Below are 15454 nucleotides of genomic sequence, written 5' to 3'. Positions count from 1 at the left end.
GATTTGCACAAAGGGATAGAATATAGCACATAAGCAAACCCCACATCTCTAAAATATAGACGAGCTCCCCCTAGATGCGTGCTAAGTGCTTTGGATTGCACGGCACGTATACTAGGATCAACACTCCCCCTATATTTTATAGACAAAGCATATCTTGCAACAATAAGGGTAACACTAAACAAGATAGTAAATATGAGCATAACATAAATAGCACAATATAACATAAGCTCAATAAGGTACGATAGAGTGCATATGTCTTACACCATATGATTTGCCAAGTCTCACGAGAAAACTAAACCAAAGCAAGCAAGGTTCAACTGAACAAACGCGAAAATAAAACACGACACAAGACTCGCAAATCCCTACACTCTCTCCCCCTTTGGCATTGAGACGCAAAAAAGGCAAAGAGGACACTTACAACACAAGTGGTGGCTCAAGCGGAGTAATCAGTCGCACGCTCCTCATCAGACTTTGCTGTAGGAATGGTCTCCTCGCCGTCCTCCTCAGAATCAGTCCACTTGAAACCTTGTTTTGCGATCCACTCAGCCTCTAGAGTGATGCGGTCCTCAGAGCCACCAGAAACATCCTCTCCAAAAAGGCTCATAATATTCTTGTCGCGGCAGCGACTCTCCTTGGAGGCAACGTGAGTCCTGTACTGCCCCTTTGCCTGCATGCAGAATAAGGTCTTCATCTTGTTCTTCAGCCTCTTAACCCAAGATGGCTCAGAGGTGGGAGGGTTGAAACCCTCAGAGCTGTCCTCGTCCAGTGACTCCTCCTCATCCTCATCTTCATCCACATCCATGGAAGCCGTGGCCTCGGCACGAGAAGTAGTGTTAGCCCACTGAGTCTTGATACGGAGCCGGATGGACTCATGTCGAATCCAATCAGGGGCCTCAAAGTCATCCTGAGGGTAGAGCTTCTCCCAAGTTGCCGAGATCAACTGAAATAGATATGGTCCATAGATGGGGACCTTGCGGTTGAAGACCGCAAACCGAAGCTCACACCACATGATATGTGAGACATCAAGTGGTAGCATCTGAGAGTTGCACGCCTCCTCACATAGGAGCAGCATGTCCACAAGATAAGCATGCACCTTGTCCTTGTCACCAATGCATGGGAAGAGAGAGTTGCGGAAAATCCAGTACATGATGTCAAGGAAGGAGTTGAGCACCCAAGATGACTTGCCGTTGCAGAGCTTCTTCTCAACGAGGAAGGGCTGAAGCTTGTTCTTGTTGGCTGACTCGGGATTGGCATGAGGACGAACACCTTGGCGAGTGGCGAGCCCCTCATCCTGAACACCAAGCAAAGTCATGAACTCCTTCCACGTAGCAGTCAGCTCCCGACCATTGGTCATCCAAGTCATAGTCCGGTCCTCATTAGGATGAAAGTACACCGAGGCAAAGAACCGAGCCACAATCTCAGGATCAAAGTCTTTGTGAAAAGAGATGACGTGCTCAATGCCAAATTGCTCCACAAGATCCAGAGCCTCACCAAAGTAGTCCCGGTACTTCTCTTCCCTCATATAATGCATGTCGATCCAGTGCACATCCACATAGATGTTTCGCTTGGCCTTGATCACATCCAGATAGATGAGATTCTGCTGCTTGGTCCAGAACATGTCATTTCCTCGAAAGTTGGCACAAGTATTCACATAGGGATTGATCTTCCTTCGAGAGATGAACTCAGCAAGTGGTATCTCATCCATACCCATGTTGGGTTCCTTGTCCTTTGTGGCGGTGGTCTTGGTCCTGCGTTGGGGGCACTGGAGCCCTCTGGAGCTTCATCTTGATTTCGCAGACGCTTGGAGCCCGTGTCACGGCTTGGATTGGAACGGCAAGCAGGAGCACCTGAACCACACACCACAAAACAAACACGCAAGAGAAGCGAGAAGGATCAGTGCAAAGAACACAACAAAGCAGTGAAACAAGTAGAACTCGCCCTTGATAATTGCCACATGAGAGATTTGACAACAACGGTAGCACTGCTTGGCCGCGCGGTACTAAAATTTTAGTGCCGCGCCTAGTCACGGTAGTACCGTGCGGGCGGTAGTACCGCGCTGGAGGAGCGGTAGTACCGCATGGGCGGTAGTACCGCGCTGGAGGTGCGGTAGTACCGCACGGTTTCAGATCCGAAACTGCAAGCGGATCTGAGTACAACCGTGACAACCAAGCATATTATGGTCGATCAAATCTACCATGGGGCAACATATCAAGTACTATCTCTACGCATTACTACTCTCCTACACCCTACTCTTGCAAAGATTTAGCCTAAAATCTCAAGAACCGCATGCATCTCCCCAAAAACCTAGAAGCAAAAGAATGAACCAACAAGAGAGGGATTTGGGGAGAAACCTTGGTCCATGGCAAGAGGACGTGGTGGGGAACGATCCCACCGGTCGAAATCCGATGAGAGCGGCCGGAGACGGAGATCCGGCGAGGGCCTCCGGCGCCGTTCTTGGGCGAGAGAGAGAGGCGGCATGGGAAGAAAGAGTGAATGGGTATGGGGGAGTTAGAACTCCCCCTGCCCGCTCTTAACCCCCACGTGCTCGCTACCCTGTGGTAGTACCACGCGTCATTGCGGTAGTACCGCCCGGACGGAAGTACTGCTCCACCGGCGGCAGTAAAAAATTACTGCTGTGCTGGTTGCGGTAGTACCGTGTCCTTGCGGTAGTACCGTGGCTGGCCACGGTAGTACCGTGAACCCAAGAGAATGGAGTTTCAACCAAAGGGAGAAACACCTTTGCATGGAACCTTTGAGCGAACGAACACACCAGCAAGCTAACAAATGAGACACCACAAACACAAGCTCGACACGAAGAGAGAAAATCAAGAGACAACAAGGACCAAAAACGAGACACAACCTCTCTAAGGAGAGGGCAGTGGCCGGAGCCACCTATGTTTGAGTCGACTGGTATGGCACCGCGAAGAATTATCCTTGGGCCCATGACCAAAACTCGTCTTTGAAGCACAAGTACCATAAAAAATGGCTAATGTGAAAGAGTTGATCAATTTATGCATAATGGGGGGAGGGAGAGTTCATTGAGAGAACAACACTCCCCCTATTTCCATGCCTACACCTAAACTAGACAACAAGTTGAGTGTGGTGGGGTGTGCAAGGGTTCAAGTCACATTGCTCAAATCAATGATATTTAGCTCATGCCTTAACTCGCGAAATCTTGCCTCATCCAAGGGCTTCGTGAAAATATCTGCAACGTTATCATGAGTGTTGACATACTTGAGCGCGATCTCCCCTCGCCTAATATGACCCCGGATGAAGTGATACCGAATCTCAATATGCTTCGTCTTGAAGTGTTGCACCGGGTTGAGAGAAATTTTGATGGCACTTTCATTGTCACACCAAAGAGGCACTTTGTCACAAATGACACTGTAATCCTTTAAAGTTTGCCTCATCCATAAGAGTTGTGCACAACAACTACCGGCCGCCACATACTCCTCTTCGGTGGACGAGAGAGGCACACAACTTTGCTTCTTGGAAGACCAACTCACCAAAGAGCAACCAAGAAATTGGCACCCTCCAGAAGTGGACTTCCTATCCACTTTGTCTCCCGCCCAATCGGAATCCAACTATCATTCAAGCGTGAAGTTTGCTCCTCTTGGGTACCATAAGACAAAGTTTGGGGTATGAGCCAAATATCAAAAGATTCGCTTGACCGCCACAAAGTGGCTTTCCTTCGGCCCGGCTTGAAACCGTGCACAAATTCCCACAATCAACATGATATCCGGTCTAGATGCACAAAGGTAAAGCAAGGAGCCAATCATGGAGCGATATACCTTTTGATCCACTGCTTTACCATTTGGATCAATGTCAAGTTGGCACTTGGTGGGCACTGGGGTGGAAGCCGGCTTGACATCACTTAGCTTGAATCTCTTTAGCATGTCTTGAGTGTATTTGGCTTGGTTGATGAAGGTTCCTTCTCTTCTTTGTTTGACATCGAACCCGAGGAAGAACTTCAACTCTCCCATTGACGACATCTTGAACTTAGAGGTCATGAGAGTGGCAAATTCCTCATTGAAAGCTTTGTTAGGGGAACCAAATATAATATCATCAACATATAGTTGGCACACAAACAACTCCCCTTTGACATTCTTAGTAAAAAGAGTGGGATCAATTTTTCCCAACTTCAAATCCACGATCTTGCAACAACTCGGTAAGGTGGTCATACCATGCACGTGGGGCTTGCTTAAGGCCATAGAGTGCCTTATCGAGTTGATACACATGATCGGGGAAGTAGGGATCCTCGAACCCGGGGGGATGCTTGACATAAACCAACTAATTAATATGACCATTAAGAAAAGCACTCTTCACATCCATTTGTTGTAACTTAAAGTTGTGATGGGAAGCATAAGCAATCAACAAACGAATGGATTCAAGGCGAGCAACGGGAGCAAAAGTTTCACCGTAGTCGATACCCTTGACTTGGGAGTAGCCTTGTGCTACCAATCTTGCCTTGTTGCGAACGATAGTCCCATGAGCATCTTGCTTGTTCTTGAATATCCACTTGGTTCCAATGACATTGTGGTTCCCCGTTGGCCTTGGCACCAATCTCCACACCTTGTTGTACTCGAAGTTGTTGAGTTCTTCATGCATGCCATTGTTGCCAATCCGGATCTTCGAGCGCCTCATAGACATTTTGAGGTTCAACACAAGAGACAAAGGCATGATGTTCACAATAGTTTGATAATTGTCTACGAGTGCTTACCCCCTTTCTTAGGCTTCCAACCACATTTTCCATGAGATGACCTTTGGTAGTGAGCTTGGAAGCAATCTTCGCGGCACGATGCTCTAGTTCCTCCTCGGATGTGAAAGGAGAAGGGGTAACTTGATCATCTTGAGCGCTGTCTTGAGCTTGTTCTTGATCTTGAGCTTGCTCTTGATCTTGAACATGCTCGAAGGGGAGAACTTGACCTTGGGCATCATTTGGTGGTTCACCGCCATCTTGAGGTTGATCTTGCCCTTGATCTTGTTCATCAGGTTGAGGGCCTTCACTTTGTTCTTCGGAAGCGTGTGGGTCTTGGGTTGGTGATGGCTCCACTTGATTGGAGCATTGTCCTTCTCCTTTCGGCCACAAGGGGTTCCTCAATGGGTAGGATATGACCAACACCCATTCTTCTTATGGCTTGGGGAGGAATTTCATCACCTACATCACAAGTACCACTTTGCTCCACTTGGGAGCCGTTATTTTCGTCAAACTCCACGTCACACGTCTCCTCAATGAGTCCGGTGGACTTGTTGAGAACACGGTAAGCATGAGAGTTTGTAGCATAACCAACAAATATGCCCTCATAAGCTCTAGCCTCAAATTGAGACAAACGAACACCTTTCTTGAGAATGAAACACTTACACCCAAACACCCAGAAGTACTTGAGGTTGGGCTTGTTACCGGTAAGTATGTCATAAGGAGTCTTGTTCAATCCTTTGAGGAGATAGAGCTGATTAGATGCATGACATGCTGTGTTGATGGCTTCGGCCCAAAAGTTGTATGGAGACTTGAACTCTGCCATCATGGTCCTTGCCGCATCCATCAACGTCCGGTTCTTCCTCTCCGCGACACCATTTTGTTGAGGGGTATATGGTGCAGAATATTGATGCTTGATCCCCTCATCACTAAGAAACTCATCCAAGGTGTAGTTCTTGAACTTGGTGCCATTGTCACTTCTTATTGTCAATATCTTTGCATCATGTTGACGTTGAGCTTCATTTGCAAAGTCGATGACAGTTTGTTGAGTCTCACTCTTCCTCTTGAAGAAGTATACCCAAATGTATCTTGAATAATCATCCACAATCACCAAGCAATACTTTCTACCTCCAAGACTATCAAAGGATGGAGGCCCAAAGAGATCCATGTGAAGGATCTTCAAGGGTCTCTTCGAGTAGATGATAGTCGTGGGAGGGTGAGCCTTCTCATGAAGCTTTCCTTCGATACAAGCACTGCAAGCACAATCTTTGGCAAAACTAACATTTTTTAGTCCACGGACATGGCCCCCCTTGAGAAGACTTTTCAAAGATCTCATATTGACGTGGGCTAAATGGCGATTCCAAAGCCATCCCACATCAACTTTAGCCATTAGGCATGTCGCGATCTTAGTGGGTCGCTCCGAAAAGTTAATCACAATAAGACCGTTCTCGACATGCCCAACAAAGGCTACTTTAAGAGTCTTGCTCCACAAGAGGGCCACAGTATCAATATCAAAGAAAGTGGCAAAGCCCATGAGTGCAAGTTGACAAACGAAAAGTAAATTGTAAGCAAGGGACTCAACAAGCATGACTTTCTCGATCGTTAGATCATGAGAAATGACAACCTTGCCAAGACCCAATACCTTAGAAGACGAGCCATCACCCCACTCTATGTTGGTGGGCATAGAAGGGATCTTGTGCACGTCCACCACCAAGTCCTTACTTCCGATCATATGATTTGTTGCTCCACTATCGAGCAACCATGATGCTCCACCGGAAGCAAACACCTACAAGAGATCAATGCTTGGTTTTAGGTACCCATTTTGTAATGGGTCCTTTGATGTTAGTGACAAGGGTCTTAGGAACCCAAATAGACCATTCAATGTACTCATAAGGGGAACCAACAAATTTAGCATAAACATGCCCATCACTAGCACGACACAACACATAAGAAGGGTTAAAGTCGACGGCTTTGTTGGAAGGGGTGGCATTGCCCTTTTTGACATTACCACCCTTCACATTGTTCTTCTTCTCCTTAGGATCACCCTCCCCTTCCTTCACAAAAGTTTGCTTGAGAGGGGGAGGTCGTTTGGTCTTGTCGTTCTTCTTCTTGTTCTTGGACTTGGGTACGAACCCAACTCCCTCCTTGGCCACAACTTCCTTTTGATTGCTCAAGAGGTCATTGAGGTTCTTCTCACCTTGTATGAACGTCACAAGGCCTTTCTCAAGTTGCTCCTTCAACTTGGCATTCTCCTCCACAAGATGCACATGCTCACAACACGGGTTAGTGGCATTTGCATTGTCATTTAATATCATATGAGGAAAGGTGGATTTTTCTTTGGTTAGCTTAACTTGGAGTTGATCATGAGACTCCTTGAGGCTAGCATGAGCACCCTTCAAGACCTTGTGGGCCTTGTAGAGTATATCAAACTCGTCCTTGAGTCTAACATGGTCAACTCCAAGTTTAGCCTTCTCGGAAGTTAGCACACGAGACACAACAAGAGCATGATCAAGATCTTTCTTTAACTTAGCATGGTCATCGTTGTGTGACTCCTCAAGAGCCAAACAATGCCCACGCTCTTCCTCAAGAGCATTAAAGAGATCCAATATCTCATCGGCATAGTCACGACTATGACCTTCCATCTTGGAGATGGTTTCTTCATGATCCTCGATCATGTCATTGGCTTCACCAAGTTGTTCCAAGAGAGCAACAAAGTGCTTCTTGAATTTTCCCTTGAGCTTACTCATAAAAGACTCAAATTCATTCATTTCCTCACTAGACCCCTCACTTTCATCAATGCCATCCGTCAAGAAGGGATTAGTAATGGTGGTGGTTTTGATGTTGGGGGTTACCTTGTTGGTGGCTTTAGCCATGAGACACTTGGCGGTGATGTTCTCATTGGATGAGTCGAAGAGGGACACCCGTGGAGTTATGGCAATGGCAACGGAGGCCATGGACATGGCTTCACTATCTTCATCATCATCTTCATCCTCATGGTATTCTTCTTGAACCACCAACCCTCGAGTAGGAGTCTTTTTGGTGAAGTTGTTCTTGTTTGGGAAGGACTTGACTTTGTCTATTCGGATGAGCTTGCCACCATTGTCTTCCCGCTTCTCATAAGGGCAATCCACAACAAAATGGCTCACATTGCCACAATTGTAACATGTTCTCACGCGTTGCTTGCCCTTGAACCCACTTGAGTTGTTCTTGTTAAAGTTGGGCCTTGTGTTCTTCTTGCTCCAAAACTGCCTTGAAGCAAGAGCCATGTGCTCATGATAATCATATTTTGTATCTTCGGGGTTGCTCTCCTCATCTTCCTGTTCTTCCACAATAACCTTGCCCTTCAAGGCGAGGTTGGGCTTCTTTGTCCTTTGAGAGCGCAACACCGCGTTGTCGGTGGTCTTGTCCAAGATCCTCATTGCCACAAACTCATCCAACACTTCATTTGAGGTCAAGGAGTGAAAGTCCGGTCTTTGTCGGATGATGGAGGACAAGGCCTTGTGGTAAGGCATCATTGCTTTGAGGAACTTGCGCTTGATCCAATTGCCATCCGTGTCCTTGCTCCCATGATCTCGGAATGAGACCGCAAGTTTGGTTACTCTCCGAAAGAGCTCACGAGGTTCTCCATCTTCTTTCATTGCAAGCTCATTGGCTTCATCTTGCACCACTTCATAGTTGGAGCATTGAATGCTTGCGCTTCCCTTATAGAGGGAAACAACACAATGCCATGCATCTTTGGCCATGGCGAAGGGTCGAAGATGAGGGAGATCTTCGGGTAGAACTGCATCTTGAATGATGAAGAGAGCATTCTAATTGAATTGATTATCCACGGCTTCTCTAGGGGTGAAGTTGCTTCGGTCATGTGGATGGAAACCTTCTTCAATGATTCTCCAAAGATTAGTATTCACATGATTTAAATGATGCCATTAAGCGATAAACCCAAGAATCAAAGTCCTCATTTTTCGCAATCTTAGGAGGAGGGCCGGCATCATTTAAATGAGTAGAAGGAATCGGTCCTCCATAAATTGGAGGTTCCACATGGGCAAAGATGCGAGTGCCATTTCTACCACTAGTAGAAGGACCCTTTTCACTAGTAGCTTCCCCCTTGTCGGAGTTAGCATCCGTCACCTTGTGAGTGGGATCACCCACTTTCAACGGCGTGGTAGATAGTTTAAGTCCTTCTAAGAATTTATTAAACATGCTTTCAACCTCAGTTGTCATGAAGGTTTTCAATGTGTCCAAAGCCACATTGAATTCCTCACGAGACACCGCGGTTCCCTCATCACCCGTAGACAAGCTCGGATTCACACCGAAGTGCTCCTCCCTACCGTCTACAGTGTCAACCATACTCTTCGTACGGCAAAGTCCTTAATAAAAAGATGAGGCTCTGATACCAATTGAAAGGATTGATATAGTTGACAAGAGGGGGGGGTGAATAGACAACTAACAATTTTTAGCTTTTCTTTACCAAATTAAACTTTGCATCAAAGTAGGTTATCTAGATATGCAACTAGGTAAGCAACCTAAATGATGCAACAACAACAAGTACACAAGCAAGCAAGGGATACAACACAAATAAGCTAGCACAAGTAAAGGCACGAGATAACCAAGAGTTGAGTCGGTGAAGACGAGGATGTGTTACCGAAGTTCCTTCCTTTTGAAGGGAAGTACGTCTCCGTTGGAGCAGTGTGGAGGCACAATGCTCCCCAAGAAGCCACTAGGGCCACCGTATTCTCCTCACGCCCTCACACAATGCGAGAACCGTGATTCCACTATTGGTGCCCTTGAAGGCGGCAACCGAACCTTTACAAACAAGGTTGGGGCAATCTCCACAACTTAATTGGAGGCTCCCAACGACATCATGAAGCTTCACCACAATGGACTATGGCTACGCGGTTACCTCATCCGTCTAGGATGCTCAAACACCCAAGAGTAACAAGATCCGCAAGGGATTAGTGGGGGAAATCGAATTTCTCTTGGTGGAAGTGTAGATCGGGGCCTTCTCAACCAATCCCGAGCAAATCAACATGTTTGATTGGCTAGGGAGAGAGATCGGGCGAAAATGGAGCTTGGAGCAACAATGGAGCTTGGGGATGGAAAAGGTAGTCAACTAGAGGAAGAAGACACCCCTTATATAATGGAGAAACAAATCCAACCGTTATCCACTTACTCAGCCCGCGACCTACGGTACTACCGCTCCAGACAAGCGGTACTACCGCAGGGGCTCACGGTACTACCGCGGCGGACCACGGTACTACCGCTGCTACGACAGGAGCTTAGACAGGCCTGAGCCGCAAAGGCTGAGGGCGGTACTGCCGCTGATGCAGTACTACCGCTCCCCCTTGCGGTACTACTGCAAGGCCGGATTGTACAAGCCTGGGAAGGGCACGGATGAATAAAAATACATCCGTGTCTACTTCCGCTGAAAATCAAACAGTGCAAAAATCCGACATGGTACTACCGCACCTGGCATGCGGTATTACCGCGCAGGGCGCGGATGTAAAAAATTACATCCGCCCCTACTTCCGCTCGTGCTGATGTGCTAGACCAGGACTCACGGTACTACCGCGCACATGGGGCGGTACTACCGCGTAGGGCGCAGATGTAAAAAATTATATCGGCCCCTACAGCCGCACGAGCGGCTGAGTCTGGTCAGAGGCCACGGTACTACAGCTCCTTAGAAGCGGTACTACTGTGTGCACCTACGGTACTACCGCAAGGGCTTTCGGTACTACCGTGGGGGCCTGCGGTACTACCGCTCCTAGGAGCAGTATTACCGCATGCCTCAGAACAGCAACACTAGGAATCCTTCTCTTTGCAAAATATGAAGAAAACGGAGGATGCTCCAAAGCGCAAAGGGAAAGGCGGTGCAAAGGGAGTAAACATGTACGTGATGATTCCACCCGAACCTTTCCAACGTGGACCCCCTCTTAATAGTACGACTTTCCTACGACTCAATTCCACCGAAAAGAAACATAGAAAAATGTCGTCTTCAATAGTCTTCGAGGGGCACCAAACCGTCTTGTGCCTAGTGATGAAGCGTCTGAAATACTCAAGGCACACGATTAGTCTGCAAATGCATTGTCATCAATCACCAAAACACCTTAGGGATAAATATGCTCTTACAGCGAGGAGGCGGGGGAGGCGGTCGACCTCAACGTGGGATGACCACTCCTCGAGGCCCTTGTAGCAGACGAACAGGCGGCGCTCGTGGATGCCTGCCGTCCCGCGAGCTTCTCCTTCCCGAGCTCCTCCCACAGGAACGCGAACTCTTTTCTGGATCGGGCGCCGCGGCAGGGATGACTGCTTCCGGCGCGAGGAGGGCCTAGAGCAGAGCTGTGCGCAACTCAATGTTCTCGATGGGCATCGATGGATCGGCAACTCCGCCGGCCTCACACCTCGCAGGGAGGCGTCCAAGGGGAGTAACAACAGCGGACTTGACACAAGCGGACCAGTGGTCAGAGCCGGAGGAACACCCTCTTGTGTCAAGATTGTCGCCCAGCCGCCACATCGTGAGGAATGGGGAAAGATTTATGGTGGGAAGAAACTGAAGTGCAGAGGAAGCGGTTCGGGCGCATTCATTTGATGGGTAATCAATCGGGGAAATGAAGCGGAACTTGATCTTTTTCCACCGCTGTGATGGAATCAGATCGATGGGTAATCAAACTGAAGGATGACGTGGCAGAAAGCTAACGTGGACAGTCTGCATGTTCACAGAATTGAAAATAGTGGGAATTAACTTCTTAAGAATGTAAAATACTAAGACACATAGGAAGACACAGGGGAATGGAGAGCACTGGACGGCAGAGGCCTGCTGGGAATGAAAGAAAGAGAAAAACAGGCAAGAGTGGGTTCAGCCCAAAAGTTGAAATGGTGTATAAATAAATAAGAAAATAGAAAGAGAGAGGGCCGCCACATCAGTAGGGCTGGGCCGGGACTGTGCAGTACACTGGTTCTTCTGCGACGACGTTTGACAGGCTGTACGTGTACAATACTGATTGGCCCAAAAAGTTCAGCGGTATTTTCTAATTCTCATAGAATTTGAATATGACCTCTATTTCAAATCCAAAGCAATCCACAAAAAGTTTCAAATAACACACATTATTTAGAGTTTAGGAAAATTATTTCCTGGCCAAATAGATTACCAAAATATCAATTTTCAAAATAAAGGCTATATCAGTCCTTTTAAATAATTTTAGAAAATAGTTTGAAGGTATATATATAAACTAAAGTATTTACTTAACTTTATTAACATAATATTTACTTTATATATATATATATATACACTTTGAAATTCAATAAAATAATCTAAATAATATTGAAATCATCTCCAATTCTTTAATAATGGATAAGCCAGATCATTTCATTTCATTTTGAATTGGAATGGTTCAAATATTTAAAAGCATCAAATAAAATATTCAACCATCCAATTATTAAATGAATTGAGATTGGGTTTGAATACTTTAAGGAAACAAATAAAATCGAAATGAATATTTGGGAAAAGTTCTTTTACTCCTTGTCAATAAAATGTTCACATATTCCAAAATGTTTCAAATCTTAGCTTAAATCCATAAATCAATATAAAATATTTACTTACCTTTATTTTATTAACATTTCAAATTTTAAAAATGGCAAATTACAGCCGGTAGACTACAGACAAACCAAAGTAACATGCGAAAAAACCCTGCAAACAGATCATTGCGACTTAACTAGAGGTAAGTTTTTGTTATTTTTATAAGATAGTGCAATGCCCGCGAAAAAAATATCTACAATTTTTTAGAAATGGGATATTACAACCAGTACACTACAAACAAACCAAAGTAACATGCGAAAAAACCCTGCAGACAGATCATTGCGGATTAACTGGAGGTAAGATTTTGTTATTTTTGTATGATAGTGCAATGCCCGCAAAAAAAGTCTACAAATAGATCATTGCGACTCTTACCACCAAACTGCCGGCAAGCCCATGGAGTTGTCTCCATTTGTCCGCCGCTCCGCGAGGGGAACCCCGGTGTCTTGGCTTCGGCTAGTAGTTTAGGTTGGGTTTGTTTAGTTCTCTCATGGATGGCGTTCGGGCGGATGCGGATGCCGATGCTTCTTCTTTAAGTTGATCTTTCAGACTCCGATCCTCAAGTCGGGCAGGGTTTTACTCATCGTCCTTGGCATCTTGGCGCTCAGCTCCATCGTGATAGCTTTCTCCGGCGCAGTTCGACCGTGGATGGGCGCAGGACACGGGCGGGCCGTACATTGGGCTTCAAGCTCCCCTGCTAATGGAAGAAGAAGAAATCCTCAGCCTGTTGAGTTCGCTACGTTGTAAAATCACACGTAAAAGAAACGAATTCTGAAGTTCTGAACACAGTAACAAAGCCTGAAGAAACCCTGACATGACCTGGCGGCCCTTGCCACTTGGGCGTGTCGAACACTTGGACGAACGCACCGCGCTCGCCGCGCATCCACCGCACCAGTCCCCCGCCTTGGGCGCACGCTCTGGGATGTATCGGTTGGCGCCATCCCCCCTGTGCTCGATCGTTCGGCAGCCTCTGCTGCGCGATCGCACATGCTCTGGACCGCGCCGTGCTCTCGAGTGTTCCATACCATCCACTCCCTACGCTCTTGGCCGGATCCTGCGCCAGCACAGATTCCAGCGCGAACTGTAGCGTTGCCCGTTCACGAGGGGAATGTCCTGCGTGACCACCATACAGGCAGCGGTGAAAAGGCGCCGTGCGGCCGGCGCACGCGCCACCCGCGGCTCGGTTGAACATTCTTTCCTGTTACTTTACACCGCCCGGAACGTGCTGCTGCCGTGCGCCGGTGCCAGTGGGCAGGCCACTGCGGCCGGAAACGCTTGTCAGCCAGCGGCCGGGCGCGTTGCGGCAGCCTCTACGTGCCCGAGAGATGCATGATCGGCTGGATGCAGGAAACGGACGTATGCACAGGGCTTGATGCATGCTCCAAAACGTGGATCTGCTCTACTGGTTGTTCTGTTCTGTGACGCGTACCAACTCCTTCTCTCTTCTGGTCTGCCGACACACGAAGCTCTAGCTGTCTCTTGCACGCTGATTGTGGTTGCCCTATATATAGGGCTCGGAGTGCACCTTCGGCTACCTACCTCAGACACCAGAGCATGCCTTCTACTATGAAGATGGCAGATATGAAGGCGGTGATTTGCATCGCCGCGGTGACGGTTGTTTCACTGGTTCACCTTGTGGCCGCCACCGATTACATCGTCGGCAACCCAACCGGCGGCTGGCAGGGAAAGACGGACTACAAGTCCTGGGCTTCGGCCCAAACCTTTCTTCCCGGAGACACCCTGAGTGAGTATCATCAACACGCACGACGTAACTGGTTGTGATCCTGCATTGCAGTTCCTGCTAACGTTCTTTCTGCGACAAAACTATGCAGCATTCAAGTACAGCTCGAACCACAACGTCCTTGAAGTGACCGCCGACGACTACGAAACGTGCTCCACGGCCAACCCCGTCATCATCGACAACAGCGGCACCACCACCATTGCGCTCACGGCGCCGGGGAAGCGCTACTTCATCTGCGGCGGGCCGGGCCACTGCCAGAACGGTATGAAGCTGGAGGTGGAGGTCGCCGACCGCCCGGCACCCACGGCACCCAGCTCGCCGCCCCAGCTGCCACCGGCACCTACGCCGCCGTCACCAGTTCCGAGGACATGGCCACCGTCTCCGGCACCCGCGGCTGAACCGCCAAGGCATGCAGGGCACAAGAGGCACAAGAAGAGGCACTCCCCACCTCCAGCTGCGCCCACGGTGGATCCCGCGGAAGCGTACTTCCCGCTCGCGACGCTGGCGCCGATGTCCTCGCCAGCTGCCTCTCTGCCGATGTCGTCGGACACTGCTGCCGCGTTGCATGGACAGTGGGGCTATGTCGCACTGGGGCTCGTAGCTCTCTGGTTCGCCGTTCTGGCTCTTTGAGTTTGCGAGGTTGTAGATCATACCATCAGACGTGTTACATCCCTGTTCTCGTCCATTGTACTAGTATTGTGTGTTCAGATTGTGAGGTGAGATTTGTTGAGAGACCTGATAATAATAACCGCTCTTTATTCCTCAGATCCTAACCCATTGGTCATTATCGAGCCTTGTGACTCCGGCTGTATTGATATCTTCGTATTACCTGTTATCATTCTATCTGGTGAGCTATATGTAGTCTTTGGGTCACCTCGTGCTGTTTACTTGTTTTACAAGAGTCCCTCACATTGAAAATGTACAATGTGTATTTGAAAATGTACAAGAGTTCCTATATATATTTGAAAATGTTAAACGAATAAAACATAAATGTTTCGGATTTATACGACAAATGTACAATGTGTATGGCAACTAGACATGAAAACATGTAATTGAAAAAAATGTTACTCATTGCATTTGGAAAATGTTAAATGTGTTTAAAAATGTTCCTTATGTATAAGAAATGGTACAATGTATATAGAAAAACTAGACATCAAAAACAGCTATTTTCAAACATGTTAATGATGTATTTAAAAAAAAGAATTCTAAGTATGCATAAAAAAACGCTTCATATGTATATGAAAATTTTACAATGTGTATGAAAAAAAGTAGACATAAAAACATATACTTCTAAAAAATTAATCACATATTTAAAAAAATAACAAGCATAAAAATGTTTTTGATATATAAAAAATATAAGCATAAAAAACTATAAGAAAACATGTCAGTAATATATTAAAAAATGCTAAACATGTATAGAAAAAGTTCCTGATGTATACGAAAATAT

The 15454-nt window shown here is 47.1% G+C and overlaps 1 protein-coding gene across 1 annotated transcript; it reads left to right on the top strand.

Moving 5' to 3' along the window:
- Window positions 1-13789: 13789 nt before the first annotated feature.
- On the top strand, window positions 13790-14772 carry LOC123065783 (blue copper protein). Its single transcript, XM_044489000.1, has 2 exons — window positions 13790-14010; window positions 14099-14772. Exons 1-2 carry the CDS (start codon window positions 13821-13823, stop codon window positions 14635-14637), a joined length of 729 nt encoding a protein of 242 aa, XP_044344935.1. The 5' UTR covers window positions 13790-13820; the 3' UTR covers window positions 14638-14772.
- Window positions 14773-15454: the final 682 nt, after the last annotated feature.

The sequence above is a fragment of the Triticum aestivum genome, chromosome 3B, assembly GCF_018294505.1.
Source record: "Triticum aestivum cultivar Chinese Spring chromosome 3B, IWGSC CS RefSeq v2.1, whole genome shotgun sequence".
In the NCBI taxonomy this organism is placed as follows: domain Eukaryota; kingdom Viridiplantae; phylum Streptophyta; class Magnoliopsida; order Poales; family Poaceae; genus Triticum; species Triticum aestivum.
The sequence above is the reverse complement of the archived record's forward strand: the minus strand, read 5'-3'. Positions and strand labels throughout refer to the sequence as shown.